The sequence below is a fragment of the Ceratosolen solmsi genome, unplaced genomic scaffold (assembly GCF_000503995.2).
Source record: "Ceratosolen solmsi marchali unplaced genomic scaffold, CerSol_1.0 scaffold13, whole genome shotgun sequence".
Lineage (NCBI taxonomy): Eukaryota > Metazoa > Arthropoda > Insecta > Hymenoptera > Agaonidae > Ceratosolen > Ceratosolen solmsi.
Window position 1 is genome coordinate 6,064,863 of NW_011948418.1, and position 24,924 is coordinate 6,089,786.

At 27.8% G+C, this 24,924-nt stretch overlaps 1 protein-coding gene across 2 annotated transcripts in view; it reads left to right on the forward strand.

Annotated features, from left to right (window-relative positions):
* The window catches only part of LOC105360170 (UNC93-like protein), a 114,680-nt gene that overhangs the window by 50,747 nt on the left and 39,009 nt on the right, over window positions 1-24,924 (forward strand). For both annotated transcript variants that reach the window (XM_011496986.1, XM_011496987.1), the window contains exon 3: window positions 4,160-4,382. In XM_011496986.1, coding sequence (XP_011495288.1) covers window positions 4,160-4,382 — 223 coding nt within the window. The remainder of the gene's footprint in view (window positions 1-4,159; window positions 4,383-24,924) is intronic.

Genomic DNA, 24,924 nt, shown 5'->3' on the forward strand with positions numbered 1-24,924 from the left:
CACTTACATATATGTGTTTTACAATGAATGTAAAGCAATAATTAATTAATTCTAAAACCATGTAAAATATTAATAATTATTTCTTCTTAAAGTAATTTTCACATTATTAGATTTTTATGGTAATGCAAAAAATTAAAAATTACATCTAATTTAGAATATTTATTATTGATATGAGACAAAAACTTATATGACCATTATTTTCATAAAAAACAATTTTTGTTTCTAAAATTCTATACTTTTAATTGTTAATTTTGAATTCTTTAAACGTTCTTGGCCTATTTTTCAAAACAATTCTTTAATTTGACATAACGACATTTCAATTTTATCGCAAAATCAAACAATAAATGAAAATCCTTGAATATGCATAAACATATCGTTTATGTGCGTTCTTCTGTTTTTCGAAGAACAAAATATAAGAAATTTTCTAAATTAATAATAACTAACATTATATTCAAATAATAAGTCCATAGATTTACTAAATACAAGTTTATATCTATTTAATGCAATAGTGACTATAATATTACTGAAAATATTTCTGAGAAAGTTTATTTCTTGATTTTTCCTATTTTACTGTAACATATTCCAATGCCTATGTGGATTCAGCATAGGAATTCATATATATAATTTGTGAGGCAATTTATTTTATTCGTGGTGAATGCAATAATTATTCAATAATAGCAAAATTCCAGAACCGAATATCATGTAAATCATGAAAATATACGTTGGCGCTAATATTAAAAAAACCTTTTACCTTCGTTGTCTATAAAATTGTTTAAGGTGCGGTCGCGCAAGTTTATTTTAATTTATCGATAATTTCAATACTTATATTAGATTTAAAGGATTTTTGTGTTGAAATTTCAAGATTTTTTATTTTATTGTGAGATTAAAATAACTTTATTTGCGTTAATGAATACCTGCTTGAAATGTATTTGTGTGTCTATTCTCTCCATTAGCGGCGACGATAAAAGTTAATTGCTTTATCCTGCTCCAACGTGAATTATATTGCGATAGAAAAATATTCTCTATTAATATATTTCGTAGATAATTTTTAATTGTTCAACGAGACAGTTTTGAGAGTCTAAATAATAATAAGTATCAATAATTCATATGTATGAATTTTAACAAATTGTAATTATTTTCAACTAACAATAAGATATGTGAAATTACGTTCAGTGTTCACAAATCTATATTAATAAGTTTTGAAAATTATTATTCAAAATAATATATAAAAAATCATTCTGAACTAAGATATTTGTTTGAAATTAAGATTTATGTAAAAAGTTATTGTAATATAAGGATAATAAAAAGGATATTAATAGAAAATAACACACATATATATATATATATATATATATATATATATTTGTATTAAAATAAGTTATATAATAATATTGATATTGTAATAAAAAAAATATTATTTTACTATTATGTTTTGAATAATCTAAATAATAATATTTCAATATACGTGTACGCATATGTGGCTGCGCATGCGCATTATAATTTTTAATAACTTATTTTATTGCAACTGTGTAGGCACATCTTCTCTTACCCACATAATGTATTTGCTTAAACTTGAAATTAATGTGGATTTGTATTTACCACTATATTTTGAATATTGTGTTTACTTTAATTTTAATTTTTATTTTATAATTTATATACGAAATTTCAACTCTGAATATATAAATATGATTTACAGTTGATCGATTTGTAATAAACAAGCAGAAGAAAAATTATTAAATAAGATTTTCATCTACTTAAATGAAGATTTATTAAAACAAAATCTATTTATTTTCAACCAAATATGACTGTTAAATTCAAATTTCCAATTTTCATAATAATCCTTTATTAAAATATATATGTATATATTTCTTTCCTTAATTTACAATTAACGAACAATTTTTTTTAAAGGAGTTTATACAATTTTTTATTTAAGTGAGAAATTTGAACATTTTGTTGTTGATTTTCAAAGTGTAATTTTTTGAAATATGTATTCAAAAATTTGATGATTTTAATTTATACAGATATGGAAAGCATTTTCCGCGTTCATTTAGCATATTTCTATCTACTACAGATATTTAAAAATATCTATTTATTATTTATATTAATTGCGTTAGAGTAATATTTATGTACATTTATCACGAGGTACACTTACATCTATGAGCATGAGGTTTGCAACATTGTGCTGTGTATTAAAGAGGACAGCCCTATAATATGCAGCTATGTTATAATAATTATGATAATGAGCATTGCTTTTGAAATAAATTTCCATAAAAGTAATTATTTTAAAATAATCAATAATAATCATTGCGCAGCAATGCACTAACTCCATAACTATCGCTTTTGACCCAACAAAAAAAAAGAGCTTTATTATCCTATTATTTCAATAGCTTTAGTGGCATAGTTTTGCTAATATAATCGTAAACTCTTTGGATATTAACATTTTAAAAATTGTGAATAGGAACTATTTAAATATTTTACATAACTTAATGCCCAAATAAATGCAACATTAAATTAATAAAATATTATTATAAATTAAATGTTGAAAATAGTATATTCTGTTAAATATGTAAATGAGGAACTTGTTTGATGAAAGTTAATAAGAGCGAATATACAATTTTATAAGAAAATAAATCATATAGTATACACATCAATACATCATATTTTGATTTTCTTCAAATAATAAATTATATATTACGTGTATTCGTTTAATATATAATTTTTTAAATATGTCGATGTAATTTTTTGACAATTAAAAATTTATTCACGGTTAGTATATTAATCGAATATTTTTAATCCAATATATTAATTTATATGAAATCATAATCAATTTTCAATAAAAAATTGTTTTTTTCTTAAACTCTTATACGTTCTGAATTATTTATATTGAAAAAATGATTATTAATGATAATATATTAATTCAACGAAAGACGGTGCATTAATTTTATTATGAGAAGTAATATATTAGATTAAACTGTGTATTATTATCGAATACATAAGAGATAAAACAAATATATAATAAGCGATTAAAAAGAATTAGTATAAATCCCATATATATTTACTTTGAATATTCTTCGCTATATTGCATATATTGTTTTATAGATTGCAATAATTAAATATCTATTTTACAAACGTGAATAGCTACATTGACATAACTTTCGAAAATCAAATTTAATCTTTTTAAAACTAATAATAATGAAGTTATTAATTTGTCATATGCCATATAATAATTATAAAGTTACAATGCATAATACACAACAAATAATTTATTAGTTAATTGTTTACGATTGTTAAATTATGCTATTACTTATATAAAATAATATAATTTGAGTATAATAAAATAAAATGTAGTTCAAATAAAATATAAATAGTTGATATTAAATAATATCATTTAAATACTTGAATTTATGAGTGAAATAAGTTATAAATATTTTGATTAATTTTAAAATGTAATTGCCTCGTACAAAATTTATGTTTGTATTCGTCTTATTAATTTCTACGTATCAATCAGGGTGGTTAAGAATTTTCATATATTAAATATTAAAAAAAAAACTTTTTATATTTATTTATTATTTAATCTTTATTTATTATTTAATTAAAATTAAATATAGTATAATAATATTTACGTAGATAATTAAAAGTTTTTGTTGTATAAAAATAATACTTAATCTCTAAATGATGATTGTATAAATATTTTTTCTTTAGCTTATTTCAGTTCATACTTGGATAAGGCTAAATCCATATAAAATAATGTTTTAATTTTTTTATATAAATTTTCTTTACACAATAAGACGTATTGTATATCCTTTATTTGGATGAATGTCGAGCGCTGCTTGCATCAGTATAAAAATTATAAAATTACATTAGGTTTTCAGTCAATTACATAATACAAAATGTCTATAAATAATTTATATAGGCCTTGCATTCGAGCACATTGTTATCTATTCTTCTATTGATTATACGTATCGCGAACAATCATCTGTCACTCTTCTTAGATACACGAATTCATATCATTAAGATATGACAGTATGGGAATTATTGTCCATTAGTGCCGAAAAACTATGACGTATATACATTTTCTAAAACACTCAAACATCCTAGCTCGAATAATTATAAACGACGCATTAAATCCCTTGTTTCAAGTATAATTCTATATTTTCAGTACTGAGTGAGGGTGAGTCCGACGGGGGTGTAGACGTGAATGGCACAGCCACCACCTCAAAGGTCAGCAGGTGTGGAGCGAATTTCTGCATCATTGGTAATGGTGGACATGAAAGCCTGAATAGGCCCCCGGAGTCCGAAATCTACGAAATATCAGCGATCTATCTTACATGCGTCCTTGTTGCGGTCCTTATCGTCGCCCTATTCGTTGATCCGCTTTCGAGGTAAGTGATCCTGTAAAATAACGATACAGCTTCTATGAATATTAGTAATTTATACAGTGTCAATCAATTAATCAATAATGTAATGTGATAATACACTAATACAATATTATCATATTGATCATTCAATATATTAACAAATTCTGGTATATAATAGAGAATTTCTAAATAATATTACATCATTTAAAACTTATATAATTAATGCTCGTTTATAATGAATTCAATATTATATTTATATTAGGATATAATTTAATATATACATATATAGTATTAAATTCAATAGTATTATAATTAATAGTATTATAATACTTTTACTTAGTAAAACTTTACATCTCGTGATGTTTCAAAAAATTATTTAACTATATTCTTACAATATATAACATTTTATATATATCTGGAAATGGATTCTAAAACTGAAACAAAACTTGAAAAATTCACGTTTAATATTAAGTGATTTTTTAAATATTTGATTATTTCGATTTTCAATAAGGCATAAAAAAGCGATTGCGATTCAAAAAATTCGAAAATTAAACGTATCCTAAATTCTATATAAGTTCTTCTTCAAAAGGTATAGGCATCTCGAATACTTCAATAGTATAAAAATATCAACAACAACAACAACAACAACAACAACAACAAATATCTAATAATTTTATTTAAATCACCGTAGTCATTATTATTATACTATCTCCGTATTTAACTCACACTATGTAATTATATTATTTATTCATAAATATATTATTCTGACATATTGTTATTTATATCACCTGTACTTACATTAAAATTTTAATAGATACTTTTTTACTAAAGCTCTTCTCGTGTAATTTTCTAATTTAATTCTTCAATGCTTGTGCGACTTCGTATTTAAAATAAAAAAAAAAAAAAATTATAAAAATCTATACAAATATCACAATTCAAAATGTTTCTTTTATCTTATGCATAAGCACCAATTTAAAATAATTTTTTACATTAATATACGAATTAAATATGTACATAAGTAACTGTTATTAATAATATTGAGATTGCTATTATATTTATAATAATACATTTCGGAGAATTTTTAAGGATAAAAAGTATCCTGTAATACTTTTATTATTAATTAGAAAAACATACACGAAGCTTAAATAAAGTAATTATTAAACTTTATAAAGAGATTCGTTAAAGTTATTTTGAGTTAAAATTCTTACATCATTGAGATAAATAAATATTTATAGTTTACAATTGTACCATCATTCTGAGTATGAATAGTTAATTTTTTCTAAATTCTACTTTCACTTTTACACGCTTTAAAAAATGTTTACATCAACTTTGCTATTATAAACTAGTTTGTCTGTACAAAGAATTAACGTTAAAAGAATTGAGTTACTGATTCATTAAAATAATAATGAAATTTATGAAATTATATTGATGCTTCACAAATTGATAATTGTATCGAGCATTACTTTTATAAACTAAAATTCAATAATAATTGGTTATTTATTATATTTACCTTTGTTCGTGGTAGAAATCAGTTTTAACTGAAAATTAATATTATAATTAATTATAAATTAATTTTTAATTTAATATGACATTAAAAGCCTTTAATTATCATTTTATTACTAAATCTATAAATATATATGAGAAAAAATAATTCTTAAATAATAACTCGTCGAGTTATTAATGTAAAGTTTTATCGATTAATAAATCTCACGTGTTCTTTATTTATGGTAAATTTTTATATTAATAATTGTTGATGCCAGGAATAATAATGTCTAAATTATTTTTTCGTAAAATAGGTAATATTAACATTTTATTTGTACTTCATTAAAAAATCATAATTACATTATATACACTCAATTTTGTGGAATTTTATTAAATATTTTTATATCTCGATTGGCTGTAATTATAGCTGTATTTAATTATTTTGCAAAATAGATTCTTAAAGTGGCAGCCTAATTCGTTTCTTACTAATGAAAATTAAATTATGCAATTAATCGACGATGAGACGAGGTGATTTATTGTTCGCTTGCTCATCAATACGAAAAATCATTCTATTAAATAAATATTCCATTAAATATTCCTTTAAATCGAATGCCAAGATCTTTCGAAACTAACTTTGTTAAGAAAAATTAATTAAGATAAATTAATTCTCACGTACTTTTACATTCTTCCTCTTGTCCGAAAAATATCTCATTAAATAATATAGCTCTCCGTATTACCTCTCTTAACGGCTAATCGTAATCTCTAATCCAGCAGTTCATAATTCGTAGCGTAAAAGTGACGTAATTCCCGGGCACACAGTTGCCGTCGTTTACGACGACTCTTATACTTCGTAGCACTCGGGGAGCAAACGAATAACACAACGGATGATCGCTTCCCTAATGACCGTCTCATAAAGTTAGCGAACATTCTCGAGACGAAGGCATTCGTCGACGTCGAATTTAATGTACGCGTATTCAGGGAACTTTTTCTCTTGTCTCCTCTCCTTAATTAGTTTTTATCACTACTGTTGGACTTAATTAAAGACAATAAATATACTAGGGAGAATCGTGTTTCGAAAGCTTAAGGCTACTAATGCTTTACAATCTGTGAATAAGAAATATTTTTAAATCAACGGGATGAATATCCGTTTGGGGGGACTACGTATATTTTGCAATATTTAACGTATCGTGCATTCCCCCATACGCTAAACTGAATATTTAAGGATAATAGCGATGTTGAATATTATATAGTAATATTCAAATATTATATACCCATTTCCACACGTGTCATTGTATTAGTTAAAAAGACAATTTTTAGTTACGTCGAAATAATTTTCCACATCATGCTCAGAGTTTTTTTTTTATCTCGTTTTATGAAAATTTGAAACAATAGTAACGAAAGTAAATAAGCATTTATCTCTGATTATATTTATATTTAGTTATATTTATATTCATATATATTTTTTTGTATTTATACCACTCATGCCTAATTTCGTTGTACAATGTTTAAATTTAAATATCCTTCGTAACGTTAATTCACTATGATTTATACGCTATGTTAATTTCACATATTTATAGATTTATAATACAGAGTACATTAATTATTTATTTTAACGGACAATTACTCGTCAGTTATTTTTCAGTCATGGCATGCAATCTACTGTAATATAAAAACTTAAAGCTGCTCTAAGTGAGCATGAAAAAAAATCTAATATATCATACGATATTAAGAAACATTTAAAATTAAAAATGAATGAATGTATTGTAATTACCATAATTTCAATTTCCAAATATCCAAGTATGATTAATTATTAAATAATAATATTAATTCACGCCCTTGATTCTCTTTACCTTTCATTATGATAAATTTCATTTAGAGAATATTTTCAATCTTCATATTAGGTATTATTTGCAAGTAAATTCTTTTCAGTAATAATTACTCGACATGAACATATATTTCAAAGTAAGTTCCGTTCTAATCAGAATCTAATGAATTATCATGGCAATCTGAACTTATTGAATATAATATTACAATATAAATTTTCATCTGCAATTATTCTTAATTGATAAATTAATTATCATTATGCAGATCAAAGTAGCATTGATTAAAAAAAAAAAAAAAAAAAAAAAAAAAAAAAAAAAAAAAAAAAAGAGATAAAACAATCTTATTTTTATATTGCATAATATAATTATTCTAGCATGAAAATTTTAAACTTATACTTGTATTGTGCATTATCCTTTAAGTTACATTGAAATTAAGTAATTGATAGCCGCTTGAAAAATATATATTTAAACTGCATTTTTTAAGTCTAAATTGTACGAATATTAATCGTTCATAATTGTATGATCTATTGTTCACTACTATTCATACGACTAGAGTAGAGTAGAGCAGCTTCTTTAACAAAAACAAAAAAAAAAAAAAAAAAAAAAAAAAAAAAAAACAAAAAAAAAGGAATATATTACAAAACTGTTTAGTAACTTCTTTATGTAACAATAATTTCCTAGATAAAGACGTAAGATTATTCACAGGGTTTGGTTGTAATTGAACAAGGTATTTATGTATACTTAATCAGTTTTTCGAATATATTATCATGTATTTTGGCTTTACGTTAAGGCACCGAATAATAGGTTAAAAATTACTTGGCTTATTAAATTTATTGTCCATTATAATTTTACGAATAATAGGATTAAATGCTTTTAGTTAGAATAAAACATAGCTTTGTTGCTCTTGCAAAATATATGCCGTTCATTGTTTTTTGACTAAAAACAGAATATTATTTTTAAATTCAAAATTAATTACCACTACCCGTTGGAGTACATTTCCTTGAAAATCCCATCGTCACATCCACCGAGCTCATACAAATATTTTGATACTTTAATTTTGAATCTTTAAAATTGCTTTTAGATAATATGGCAACAAAGAATATTAGATAATAGAATATTTTAAAAGACAGTTGAGTATGCTTTTATATTATCGATCGATCATCTAAGTTAAGCATCTAGTGAAGCATCTCATTTGAAGAAATCTTTTATCACAAAATTTCCAGCTCTCGGCGCCTTGGAACATAATTCGCGCTCATCTGCAGAAAAAGGAAGGGTAATAAAAAGTGCATTTTTCACAGATTCTTTTCGACTCACACGCTTCAGTCTTATCGATCGCGAAGATCATCCGGTTCGTTTTTCGTAATAATTCACAAATGTTTTCCGGCCTCTCATCGCTCTAAAAGAGCGCGTGTGTATATGCGCACAAACTCGTGAACCATCGCCGCATTGTCATCGTTGGCTTTTAACGGCTATAATTTATCGTTTGGCTTATCACGGATGTGCATTTGCCTTCTTCTTTTTTGTGTTTTTCTTCCAGAATTCGTTAAATGCGCCGTGCTCTATTTTTTATTTTTTTTGTTGCACGTATAAAGCGACGCTATAAAGTCCTAATATCTTTAAAGCATCGTTTGGGGAAATTTATGTTTTTTCTTTCATACAACGTTTTGTTTTTAGTTACGACAAATTTTGTCTTCTGTAATGCACGGAAAAATACTTTATATTCATTTATTACGTAATTCAATCGGATTTGTAATCAAAAGTTTTCGCGCATCTTGATAAGTAAAGGATATTGCAACGTGATTTTGCAAGCTTTTTTCAAAATAAATTAATTTTCCAGTCACACCTTTATTTGTAAGATATAACCAGTTGAAAACGTTTCAATTATTACAAAACATATCACAACAAGAATTAAACAAAATACTTAAAATACTTATTAGTAGTTGTGAATGTTGTTGTTGTTGTTGTTGTTGTTGTTGTTGCTGTTGTTATTATTATTATTATTATTATTATTATTATTCATTTTATTATATTAGTTTTAATGTTCGTAATCAATAGTACATGTAAAATATTGCTATATAATTTTATGAAAAAGTAACTTAATAGCTATGACTTATTATAACTATTTTGTCGATTCATTGCAATTTTTAAAACTTTAAAATAATTCAAGTTTTTTTAAGAACATTTTCACGGTTGTTTTTATCACGCTACTAGAAAATACAATTTTAATAATATTTTTACCGATTATATAAAATTCATTTCTCCATCCACAACGACGTATATCGAATAATATTATTTCATGCATCGTGTCTGCTATTATTTTATCAATGTTCACTGCTGCTTTATGCAAAACATTGTATTAAAGCATACCTTATGAAACTGCGAATAATCATTTTATAATCCAGGTGCGTCTAAATAAGAATCACAATTCACTTTTTTCTATTTATCTCATAGGCGTCTTTCCTTCTTAACTTTACAACTGAAAGTGACTTTTAATATCCATTAATCACCAAATGTCTACTAAGGAGAGTAATGTTCCGCTCGATTCGTTGAAAAGAAAATAAAAGCAAAATGCAATTAAATTAAATACTCAAGATAGAAAAACCAATGAAAAGGGGCAGGAAAAATCTCTCTTATGAGATAAATAGCGATCACGGCTCAAGCATACCTGATGCAATTCGCATATGCTGTACCGCGAACCGATGACTCAATGCTACTGCCGCCACGTACGCGAGATGATTATGTTACAGGTAATGATGTCTCCACGACATTGGCAATCCAAGATACTCACGTTCATGTGAATCTTTAGCTCGTTTCCCCGACGTTCCGTAAGACTTGAATATTTAAAGAAAAGCTCGTAATGACGGGCAATATTCTCGCTCCATTTAGTGCGGCAGTTTACCGTCGAGCGGCGCTAATGACTGCTAATGTAGCGCTAGTGTGTTTTTGATTTTTTTTAATTCACTTCTCATTTTTGCAATTTAAGGTAGTCTTGTTCTGCAAGCTGCAACAGTTTTGAGAATATCATTGGCCAAAAATGGGCCCATGTACGTTAATGGCACTATTTGTACATTTAAAATGTATTTTCTTTGCGCGATGCACGTCAACAAGTATGCGATAAATTGCTGATAATACAGTAGAAGCTGTGTAACTATAAAAATAATATGATAGAGAGAGGGAGGGAGAGAGAGAGAGAGAGAGAGACTTTTACGTAGCGTTGGGCTAGATGTAATGCATTTATAATATATGCGCAGATTCTCAACGTCCTTTGCCTCTTCAAGACCGACGTTCTCTGTCTGAGCTGTAATGGCGACGCTTTACAGCGATTCGATTCTGATTATTATAGTGCTTTTGTGCTGACTGAAGGAATTACGCAAACCAGTCACTTATATTAGCTTGAAACAAGAGAAATATTTGCCATAAATTCAGATGTTGGATAAACTTAAATGAAAATCCATTTTTTTAATTACCATATGCTGCATTCCCCCCTGCCCCGCACATTCTTTTAATTTAAAAACTTAACTTACATTTCTTCGGATATAACACCAGCAATTACATTATTGTTAAATTTTATCAACAAATACATTTACTCAATAACATTTATTTGACGAGTAAATGAAATATTCTCGATTAAATATAATAAAACTTGTTACATGTCAATTCTGATGCAAATAATTAATAAAACATAATAATACATAATCTTCTCATATACTGATTATACAATATCTACAATCGCAAACTTTTAATGGATGCTTCGATTAATATAATCAAAACATGCATTGTATTTCAAAACTTTTCGAAAATTTAAGCGATTAAAACGTTTTCAACGCAACAATAAGAGCACTACTTTGAATTCACCCAATTTTCACTTCTCACGCTTGTATTAACATCAACCTAAAAGATGGAAGAAAATTTTTATATCATAAAAAATCGAAATATATTTCATAGGGAAGAAAAATAGAAAATCATTCGTTCGCCATGATATCGTAACGTCAATAAGAACGGAAAAATTATATCTGTAGAACTTTTCATGAAATGGCCCTCCTATCTTCAAATTTTTCTTATAATAAATTTTCACTTTCAAATAAAGTTCGTCAATTATTCAGATCTCAGCTTCTCCGATCCATTGAAGATAAAACCAAACTCTATTTAAAATTCCAAGCAAGCTTACACGCAGCGCAAATTGCAGCTTTAAAATGCCTTGTATTCATCAGGCGAGAGTGAAGATAATTTGAGCCTGACAAACCAAAGCTTAACCATGACTATCCTCTCTTCTTTCCCTCGATGTTTCACTCGAAGGAGAAAATACGCCGCTTTCACCCAGCCAACGTTTTCATTAGTATAAAAGGCAGACGACGGGGCTAAGAACGAAAAGATCCGCATCCTTTCCAACTTGAATTAACCCCATCCCAACACTCGCCAAACCGAGCCCACCTTCGTCGCACCTCGAGTACCAGCATCAATCGACAACGGTTTCCTTTATAATCTTAACGGACGAGCAGCCCATCGAAATATCGCGCACCTCCAACGCCGCGAACTCGTGATTACGGCATGACGTACATCCGATGGGACGCATCGTTGCACAGCACTGAAGATGGACGATGGGTTGCGCAATGCGCCGTGACTACCATTCCGATCGCTGTGCATCGGGAACGTGACTAAGCGAACAACACTTGGAAGGCGCTTAGGATTAAACGCCATTTTCGAAAACTTGCAACTTTGGAAAACAAGCGAAACTCCTTTATCTATATTCTCCTCATCCGTACTCGCCTTATTTATCTTTCCCTGGTTTTATGGGACGCAACGCACTGCGGCTTTGTTCACAGCAATGCCTTAGTACATATAAAAAATAGTCAAGTATAAAATTTTATTTTTATATTGTGCTTGCTATTATTCTGTCAGAATGTTTTATGTTAGAAAAATAGTACCATAAAAATAGTTCATGATAGTGCAGTGGAAATGTGTTTATCGATATCCTGTGCCTAGAAATACTATTGTATTGCTCTAGTAAAACACCATTATACTCGGGGAGTGTGAATATTGCGGCTTTTTTTTCAAATATACGCATTAAAGATCGAAGCTTATTCGTTTCTCAATAACATCCCTGGTATGAAACTCGAGCTAAATAACACAAATATAAAGACAATCTATAAGTCACTCATTATACATGACATTCAAAGAGTTTAAATTATTTTCATAACAAGACTTTATTATCTTATTTATAAAATATTGCAGTTAAAATGTGTTTAATCAATGATAAAACTACTAATGCTATTAATATTTGCATTAAAGGTTTATATATATATATATATATATATATATATATAAATGTAAAAAATAAATGTTTTTTAAATGTTGTTTCACATGTTCAATGTAATTAACGTAAGTAACGGGCAAATTATTTCCAATGCACTGTTGCCCACAATTCAAAGAATATTTAAAACAATTTTTTGCTCCATCAGTCTAACCTTTCTATTAATCCTACTTGTGTAAATATCCTGCGAAACTCCATGTCACAATTACGCGCATTTAAACGAGCCAATAAGCTTACATCTCTATTGCGCATGCTTCGACTAGATGGAACATCTACGCTCCCTGATTATATTGCATATCAAAACTAAAATGTAATGATCGTGATTATACTTGTATAATTTATTCTTAGTATCATTAACCGGATTCGTTTATAAATAAAGTACTTGCTTTGTCGGAGCCTAATAATAACGCCAAAACCGTAGATTAAATTATGAAAATTCTTATTTAACCAATCGATAAGCATTAATTTTTATATTCTTATAGTTATGCAAGCCATTCTCATTATGTACCTAATAAAATAATAAAATAATTTATAATATCACTTATTACTTTTTTTTTTTTTTTTTTTTTTTTTTTAATAATGAAATGAAAATTGATGCCATTCTTGTTTTCTTCGAAAAATTCTTGTTTTAATAGCAAAGATGGACATGTTCTCATTATTAATTGTTATGATTCTATTGTAATACATTTTTAAATGCAACGATGAATTATAAATTAAAAAGGCATAAATTTAGATAATAATCACAAGCATAATTAGAATTATATAACAATTGTTTTAAACTAATCATTAAATTATTCTACTGTATAATTAGAATACTTTTAAATTACACATGATCAATTAAGGATGAGTTTATAATTATAGTTGTCACGATTAAAATGCGTATTATTACTATAATTTGAGTTATATAATAATTATGATTTTTTAATACAATTTTTATTTATTTTTGTGATATACTGATATATTGATCATTATATTTTGTATTTACAAATACGGATTATGTTCTAGACGAAATTTAAGTTTAATAGGATAAAAATGATAAAAGACAAAAAAGATCATACATTCAAAATGAAAATTTAGTAAGAAAGGCTTCTTCAATGTTTGTATACAATTAAATAATAATTTGCACTTCAAAAGTTTTTCAGTTTCTGCTTACCAATAGCTGTATATTCTATTGATATTGATATTTTATAATAATCGCTTATGATTTCGGATCATGTACATCAATTCCCGAAGAAAAAATAAGTCTTACAATATTGTATATTTATCAATTCATAAATTCATTGGTTTCATACAATTTAAATATTTATGATAATCCATTTGGAAGAAAATTTTACAAGTTTCTATCAGAATGTCCCAATGTCTCAATTTCATTCACGATATATCGATAATTTTTCAATATACTTACTTGCACTAGCCACCGTAATTAAGAATTACCATCTCCTTATGTTAAAAAATGATAGAAAATAATGTAGGATTTAAATACCAAATATATGCAATAAAAATTACGAACGCCAAGCGATTCGTGCTATTGTTGCTGCCATAATATTGTAAATATGCCCCTCAAGAAAATGTAAAATTTCAAACTCGTACGATAAATCCTATCACTTGCTACAAACAATTAGCTAGTATTCTTATTTAAAACGTACTTTTTCAATCCAAAGAATATTTTGGGTACGCGAGGCTCTAGGCGGCCCTGAAATCGCCGAGATCCTAAAAAGGCGCTTGAATCAAAACATAAACACAAGGAAAATGAAAAACGTAAGGATAGTGACGTAAGTGTGTCGTTGGACTGTCGCGCTCAAGAAAGTGCGAGCGCTATCAAATAGCACACGGTAAATACAACGCGGCTATGTCACGATCGACACACTCAAGTTTATTGTTAAGCCGCGCCATATGCCGCCAATTTCAGTGGCGATAATAGCGGTAAATAAAGCGCAAGCGCCTGAGCTCGCAAACGCAAATACGCATTATTTAAATGGCTCTCCACGGGTTCCGGGCCTCCTATTCCTCCACCTCCCCCTCCCCATCCCACCACCCATACCACCACACCCCGTATCACTCTCATCGACACCCCACCACCACCCATCTCCCCTTAACATAACACCCCCTTAAACGCCCTCCTCGTCCCCCTCCTCATTGCTCTCCTCGCCTACGTGCATTGTCGAGGAAAAAGTTTTTTGCCGATTTATGTAGTTACGCAAACTCAATTTTTGTTTAACTCGCGAACGAGGAGTGGACTATTTATAATTGAGAGCCTTTTATATTTGCCCGTAAGGGCCTTTTGTCACCTTTTAACCATTTATATACTGACCCGAGACTCTTCCAGCCCTTTGGCATCTCGCTTTTTAATCCCTCGGATAAGTGAATGCCACGATGAAAAGTTGCGGTTACTTTATTACGCAAATGTCGCTTATAAATAGTTATAGAAGGTCCGTTTATCAGTGAATGAGTGCATTTATGCTTCAATAATACAGATACGCAGGCAGCCTTAAACTCTCGCCATGAGCTGTAAAAAATATTATTATGATTTTAAAATTCTATTTATGAAATATATAATCTATTACTTTCTCTCTCTCTCTCTCTCTCTCTCTCTCTCTCTCTCCCACTTCTAAATAATACATGGATGTTATTTACATAAATATTCATTTTTAATCCGTGTCTTATACTACGTAATTTTTAATCACAACATACTTATACGTGCAGAATGTAGCTTCGCAAGCTGTGGTATCTCACTATTTTATTACTTTTATTATGATATTGGTGAATCGTAACTAGTAATTAATAAGAACCATTAGTTTAATAAATGCAAGAAATACTCTGTCGGAAATGCTAATGAAATGGAACGATCAAAACATCGAGATCTAAAATGAAGGAATGCCATTTCCTTTGAAAGCCTACGCCGTCGTCAGCTTTCTTTTATCACAATTTATTTATAAATAACAATTTATTCATTCGTAAAAAGAGTAAAAAATCACTACGGATCTAGAATGTTTGACAATCCTGCAATTTTCATGCACTTATTTTACATTTCACGTGCTAAATATAGACCTAATAAGGTACCAACGCCTATGAAACGAGAAATAACATTTCATACCATATGATTTTCAGTGTTGGCAACTCGTATTTTGTAAGGCGTTTATACGCTGACACGATACATTTAGAAATTTTATCTTATATTAAATTTTTCTGGAAACAAATTATATGGTTGAAAAGTGAAGAAAAATGCCGTTACAAAAAATAAGGTTAAAGCTAATGAAGAAAAGAATTGAATTATCATACACCTTGACGTATTTAAACATTTATAACATCTCTCGTATCAAATATCATTTGTATTTGTATATATCGACAACAACGAAAATTCGTACGAAAGAATCGTAAAAAAGAATCACTAAAACACTTATGCAATTTAATATTTTAATTATATAATAAGTCTTTATTTATATATAAGATGGGCAGCAAAAGGTGTCCTACTTATCAGACTACACAAGTCTTTAATATATCTGCTTGCACAAATTATATATTTCTTTAATGTTAATTATTAATTATGAAATTATTGATAAAATCACAATATAATAATTAAATAATAAAATACATTTTTATAATACAATAGCTCATTATATAATATTAAATTACATATAAAAAGAATATTATATACTTAAGGATAAAATGTATTTACTATATCTGAAAAATGTGCTTGCCAAATTTTCAAATCTATAGCATATTTCAGTATTTTATTTTTGAGAAATATTAAAAGTAATTTAAGTTTTGAAATCGTCAAACGTAAGAATAAATGTTTTTCCTCTTCGATTACACTTTATCTATATCATTTTGAAGACAATCTTACGTCTCATAGCTTTTAAAAAGAATTGCAATCATTCAAAAAGATTGTTTTGTTCCACATTTGAACAATATGCGGAAAGAGGTTAAGGTTAGCATTCGTAATAAAAGAATAATTGTCAAAAATAATTCTTTTTTTTTATAATTATGTTTAATGTCACTTTTATATTCTTTAACAAATATATTGTAATATAATCGTCTTAGACGCACTTGTGCCATACATTATTGTTAATTATGAAACAACCAAGCTATTGCAAATTATCAGAGAATTTTCCAAGCATTTTTCAGATTAAACATTAATTTTCGTTTAAGTATTAACGTGTACTTTACTATTATCAATATATTTCAGTAATTTATACCGCCTCGATAATCGATAGAAAAATTATTAAAATATTTATATATATATATATATATATATATTTTTTTTTTAATTGAAAATTTATTTAATAAATTAATGGAGAAAAAAAGTAAGAAAATTCCTTCTTCGTAACCCATGACTGTAGATTAATTTCTAATAAAATGAAAAAAAAATCAACGCTCGTTACAAATAATGTAAACCATTTCCTGTATACTATATATTGCGCTGTTACAATCGAACAACACGGAATCCTCTATTCTTTTTCTTCTCTCGTGCACATACGAAGTATGCGTATAAAATGAACGCGGAAGAATGCATAACTCGTGGCGAATGTTTTATTAAAGTGTGTCCAATCGAATTAAATGCAAAAATGTTAATGCATGTAGGTACGCATTGCACGTAGCCATCGGTGTCTTTTGAGTCAAAACGAAAGATGATGAAGTGGCCCTTTCGAAATTATTGAGTTGCATATGCGTTGTTAGTAGTAAGGGAAAGGGAAAATATGAATTATCTATAATAGATGAGCAGAGAGGCGATTATTGTCAAGCCGGTTGTATCGAACATTTTTTCTGCACGAGTAAACGGAAAAATGCACTCAAAAGTGAGATTATTGAAGTGTCAGAATCGTTTTTATTCATCGAACTTTATACAGGTGAGTCACATATTTCCATATACCTTAAGAAGTAATTAATTTAAGCGTTAATTACTTGGATTTCTATTGCAATGCAGATCGTTAAAAAAAAGTTACTTTATTAATTCAAATCGCTGTTGGAAAACGGTAGTTAACAATGGAAATAATTAATTCTTTAAAATCAAAAAGTGATATGAATTCTTTGGCGCATGAATCATAACGAATCAATGCTATTGACACTTTTAATTGTAGCTAAAATAATTTTAAATATTTTACAATTTATATGATATTTTAATTTATTTTCATAATTTATTGTCAAATCATTGAAGAATGATTATTATCAAATTGAGATATTGATTGGATAATTTACTTTTATTCTTACTAATAAGATTCATAGGCATGATATAGCAATCCAAAACTTCACAAAAAAGTTTATGTAAAGATAATTTCTTCTGTTCTTATTATCATGAACTTATCATTCTTTATACGTTTTGTAAAACTATGGAATTAAATAGAAAGAACATATTACTGTATGAGCATAATTTTATTTAAATGTTTCTTCTGAGTCATTAAAATTTTTATCAATTTTTACAATCGTTAGAATGAAGGAAATTAAAACTAAGGATTTTTACTTTTCTAATAAATAGTTAAAGATGATTAGCATAAAATTGTTCTACGCTTTAAAGTGTCTTATTAATAATGGCATATGTAAGAAGTTGTCATTTTATAAAAAATATATCAGGTTCCAGAACCAAAGCGTATTTGCTTTCTGGAAATTCGAAAGAAAATAAAGAAATATACTAATATTTAGTTTGAAATGACTCATTTATAAAGCAACATAAAATTTTGTTATTCTTGCTGTTCTTCTTCTGATTTATCTGCTTCTTCTTCTTCTCCTTGTTCTTCTTCTTCTTCTTGTTCGTCTCATTATTATAATAATTATTATAATAATTATTATTATTATTAATTATTATTATTATTACTAATACAATTACTTATCTAAATTTAAAAGCTAATGTTAAAACAAAATTACCACAGTTTGACGTTTATCATTAATTTTATTTTTCAAAAAAAAAGTAGATAAAATATGATACACCTGGTATATCATTAGTTTTCTCTTGTTAGTAAAACAAAAAAATATTGATTTAAGATATAAACCTACATTCTAACCTTCGTTTGAAAAAATTCAACAAAGATAGGATTTAAAAAGAGTCAATTTCAATTACGTCGCTCATTAATTTTGTTCATAGACAATTTAACTACTCATTATTTAAAACAAAAAATTTCAATATTCGAGCAACAATGAGATATTTTACATTATCATTTAGCAAATTTAAAATTATTATTTAACACAATATTATAAATGCACGTACGCTGATGTTAATGCATTGTACGTAATCGTGGAATGATTCTTTTTTAACGCGCATTTCAATTCAAGAGAATGGAGTATGAACGAAAGAGAATAATAAGGTGTTTAATAATTCGAAAGCTCGTTATGTAAATGGAATATGACACCGCACAGCCAGTAACCACAAATCTTCAATTTATCACTCTTTGCGAAAAAATTTCTCAAAATTTATAGAACGGAAAAAGCGGCATTAGTCGTGCTTACGCTCCACAGATACTCGGAGAAATTATTTTCCGCTCGTATATGGCATATCATTTTTCTGCCGTGAAGTGTTCGTAAATGCCTGGAAATAAGATCCCAGCGGCTCGTAAGAGATTTTAAATGCGATACTCTATTACGCAAACGTATGCGCGTTCAAAGTGCGCGCCACCATCCTGTAAAGTCAAGGCTGCCTTTCCGCTGTTATAACGGTGCATCGATTATTCCAACGTTCATTATAATATCCTCGTATACAACGTGTCCTATTATTAATCAGATGTAGCGATTATTTTCATTGTTCCTTTACTTCATTTTTTTCCTGCGGCGCTCGATACGCCGTTCGCCATGCGAGGATGAAAGTTGGATCGAAGTCTCGCGCAGGCGCGTACGATTTTGTTTCATCTACCGGGGAAACAGCAAATTTATACGGACATTATATTTGGCACTTGGGAAGTCTGAATGAAATATTTAATTGGCAAGAATTATTTTTAAATAATAACGAAATTAGTCGACAATGAGTTTGTGACCAGCTGTCAGCCCAACTAGAATCTCAGCAAAATAAACAATTTTAGCAAATATCGATTAATATAGAATAATAACTATTTTACCATTATTCTGTTTATATCTTGTATTTTTAGGAGGCATTTTCAAATCACGTGAAAAGCTTCTGTTTATATATCGCTGTTATATGTAAAAATCCACTATTTCACATTTTTTTCACAAGAATATGATCATTTGATAAAAAAATTTGTCTAATTGAATCGCGAGATAATACATTATGAGAAACTCTTATTATGGGTTATATAGATATTTTTGTCTTTTATTAATATTAAGACTTATAGAAGAAGTATAACGTTCTAAAAAAGTCTTAACCTATCATTTAATAATTACTTGCATATTTCAAAGTTCTTTTATTCGGTCGATTTAATAGGAAAAAAGGAACATTACGTAAGTTTAGGCGATTACTAAAAATAACATAATACACATAATTTACATTGAAAAATTATAATGTTATCGACTATATATTATTGTTATTATATATACATATTGTATCGCATATTCAATTATTAGAAAAAAAAATAATAACAACAAATAATGAAATTAATTAGAAAATGTTATTATCTTGTTAAATAAAGTTAAGTTCGTTAAAACAAACTAAGAAGCTTTAAAGATAAGAACACCTGTGAAATTTTAGCAAACACATTACCCGTATGTAATTTAGTTTGTACAGCGCTAATTACACGCAGAAGTAGCCTTCTACACCACACACTAGCATTATAAAGATCTTAACAGTAAAACTCTGTACTCTCTCTTTTTTTTCCCTTCAAATAAACGTTTATTACGTATACGTATAAAATGGCTTGGAAATTTCAATAAAAAAAAAAAAAAAAAAAAAAAATCAACAACAACGCAAAACAAAATAAAACAACACAGAAAAAATTATGTACTTTATATAAATTAAACATTAAACTGATCTTATGTGAAAATGCCGGCTAACTTTAAATCATGGATTGAACAGTAAATCATCGTTTTTCTCCTCTCCATATGTCTCATAATTATTCTATATAATGAATTCTAGACAAAAAAAAAAACTTAACAATTAACTTTTAAAGATCGAGTAATAGAAAATGATCGATATAAGTGCCATTGGCATTTTTATTCTAAAAGAAATTATATTCATTTTCTACTCTATAATACTTCGTAAATAGAAATTAGCCACAAAATCAATTATAAATTACCTTTATTATGTATGATTAGTAAATGTCGTAAAAGTTCACCTTTTATTATTGTGATATTTCTTTTATGAGTAAGATTTTTATTGGAACGTGTTTGTGTGTCGATTTGTCTGAAAAATAAAATGTCAATTGGTTTATCAAGTTGATATTAACTTACTAGAGTACATTGAAGCCTGTATCACCTCAATGTAATATCCTGAATTTTAAATACAAATCGTTATATACAAAAGTTATTTTTCTTTGCGTTATTTACATTTTTATATAATGATGCGATTCAATAGCTTTTGGCTTCATTATTCTTATTAAATTTTGTATGTTTTTATTTATTTCTCTTTTTGTTATTTTCTTTTGTTTGGGGCCACTTTACACAATATAATTTAATCAAACGATTTGTATGGATTTGTATCGACGTCTTTCTATATTAAAACAAAACAAAAACAAAAAACAAAAAAAAACAAAAAAAAAAACGATTCCATATGTATAAACAATGGTCGTTCTGCATTCAATCCAAATATAATTCCTTCTAATCTCCGCTATTACGCCACAGTGCAAATTATAAAATCTGAGTTATGCTCGAACATCCTGCACTTGGAAATATCTCGAAATATTAAAAATTGCACTATAAATATCGCGCTAATGCATAATTATGTAACTGTTGTTGCTGTCTGAAATACTAAATTAATCATAGTGTCAACCATTAACTCTTATTTTCGCGCTCGTATAATCGTGGTGAAGAAAAAAAAGAAAAAAGTAGCACGATTGTATTAACGAATTTATTAGCGAGTGCAGTGCTGTGCCACTACCTTTTCCGTGCCCCTTTGTATTTTCCTTTTCCCCTCGTGCTTTTATGAAACCTGCTCGGCTGATACGAGCGAAGGAGGCATTGCACTCGATTTCTCGAGGTCTCTTGCTACACATGGTGACGAGCTCCCGTCAAGACGCGTGAAACCGCTCACTCGTGGCCTTGCAAGGTTGTCTCGCGCAAGCGCCGTTCTGCATCGTATCTTTTTTCTTTTTTCTTTTGCTGTTTGCGCGCGGTATACTATTCCCGGAGGATGCTTTAAAGTACGCGCGTATCGGTATCTCGTCGAAAGAATTCTCCCATCCCACACTTTTAACAGCAGGTTCGCAGAGTGAAAGAGCAAGAGCTTTAATAGGAGACTCCGGATGAGGCTGCCTTCAGAATGAAACTAAAATCATGGATAAGACAAGGACCGGGCCATTTTTTTTTTTTTTTGTTATTGTTATTGTTTATTATTATTATGATTTCGAAGAAATGAGGGTTCTCGTGTAATTAGAAGTCCATATGTCTATCTAATATAATATGGGCGTAGCGTATGAAATTGTAGACCGGAGGGGATATACACGCTGAAAATAAAAATTTTAATCGCTATCACATGAATTCTTAAATTATAATTTTTACCTATGGGTTATAAATCTGACAACTATGCTATATTATTCTTTATTCATAAATCGTAAATGATAATAATATTTACTTTCAACTAAATAAAGATTATAAATTATAGGTAAAACAGCATTCAAGCCTTTAGTAATAAGTGCAAAAAGATATTAACAATTACATATAAAGTAATATATTCTCAATGATAATTTTAATTAGTCGATTGCATTTGATACTGAACAAAATATAAAATAAAATATTAAGAAGATTTTCAGGTTACCTTTCGATCTTATTTATTGGACAATTCAGGTCCACTCGCAAATGCGAGTAAAGTAATATTAGTGAAATTTACTAAATTAAGTAAGTAGAAGTTATTCAAGCACTCTAACCAATTTTATTTGGGGGCAGTATTTTGGACAAAATTCACTTGAGTAAATGAGAAAAAATGTTGAGCAGATATTTTCCGAGCGACTCAATTTAAGAAAAGATATTGAGTAGAACTAAGATATTGTAAAATACAGAATATGAGAAAATCTATAGTAATTTTTTTTATTTTTTCTTTTTTTATATCCATTATTTTATATATATATATATATATATATATATATATATATATATATATATATATATATATATATATATCCCATCATATAAATAATATATGAAATTTCATATTATATTATTTAAAATCGTATATCGTAAAAAAAAAAAAAAATTTATCTTCAATTGATTTCCTCTCCAAAGCACTGCAAATATATAATGAATACATATGATCAATTACTTTACTATATGCGATTGCTTACTCAAATTGCTTTATATAACAATATTAGCATCGTGCCTTTGTTGATTCGATAGCAACGAGCTAGCAATAGGCGTCCTCTCTTACTCGATGAAAGTATTCAGTATTCAATTGTTCTTAGTCAGCAAATTTCTACGCAATTTTTTCCGAATAAACGATAAAAGAAATATTGCTAAAACTATATTTGATGCCTTAGCAGCGCATTAAGGCTCGAATTTTAAAAATATTTTAAATTTGAACGATGTACGTTGAATTATTTTAAAAAGAAAATAATTTCTTGTTTTATTAATCATACAAGTGTAATAATGTAATTAAATAAAAATTCTTATCATTCACTGATAAGAATATTAAAAAAATGTTCACATTGATCGCCATAAACCTCTCACGAATTTTTATTAAAAAATTCTATGCTAATATTTTGAATATATTAAGTTAAGGTACTTTTTATTAAAGTTTGATAACATAAAATAAAATAAGCTTAATATGACCTTATATGATTAAAAAATACTTAAAAGAAATTACTTCTACATATCTCGATATGATATTATTGCAGATAAATATAATTGATAGATATATTCATTATTGTAAAATAAACTGTTTAATAAAAATATAACGATGTAACAATTGATAATGAATATTGATTCATATTTTCTTCTCGTATATTGTAGAATTTGCAAATGATATGATCTTTATAGTCTATGATATTTTAAATTATTCAACATTTTAATAAACTTCAAGCCTGATCAATATTAATATTGGTATAAATAAAAATGAGCGATCGACTCGTCCACATAATATTACTATAAAATGCATGATTATTTTGGAAAATTTGAAAGAAAAATGAATTTTTATAATAATTTCTAGTTAATGAATATAATATTGAGCGAGTCTCAAGCTCGAAAGTACAATAGACAAATAGCGATTACAATATTATTTTATTAATATTTCTTTAGACAAAATATTATAAAAGATCTTTCGTAATATAATAGGTGTGATATTATTTTTATAATTTACCACCATATGCCATAATACAACAGGACACATTGTTATGAATTGCAAACAATGGAAATAAATAAGCATAAGCTCAGTATTGATATTGTTGCAATAACAACAAGAACAGTAGTAACAATAATGTTAATTATTGTGAAATGGGCGCGTCTAGAACCCTTCCAGAGTCTTATCGCACTAAGTAGACGTGCATCCGCTCCTGAAGTCCTCGATGGAAGGGTGTGAAGGAAAGGCGGAAAAAGCAGAGGTCGCTTACCCTAATATGGACGTCGAAAAGAGCCACCCCGAAATATTCTAGAAACTTAGTATCGGTATAGTCCTCGAGCAGATTATCGTGCGCCACTTCGGGCTTATCTCGCTTTCGACGCCTCTTACAAAAAAAACTATTATAATTTAATTGATACTTTCTATTCAAGATTCCACAGCTCCATCGCCACAATGTCGCCGTTCTGTATTTCCTTATATTCCATCCAAATCACATTCAATACAATTTGTCTACCTTCATTCCCATTCGAGTAAATAACTTCGTAATTTCTACTTATTTTATGAAAACTATTTTATATTTGTTAGTTAAGC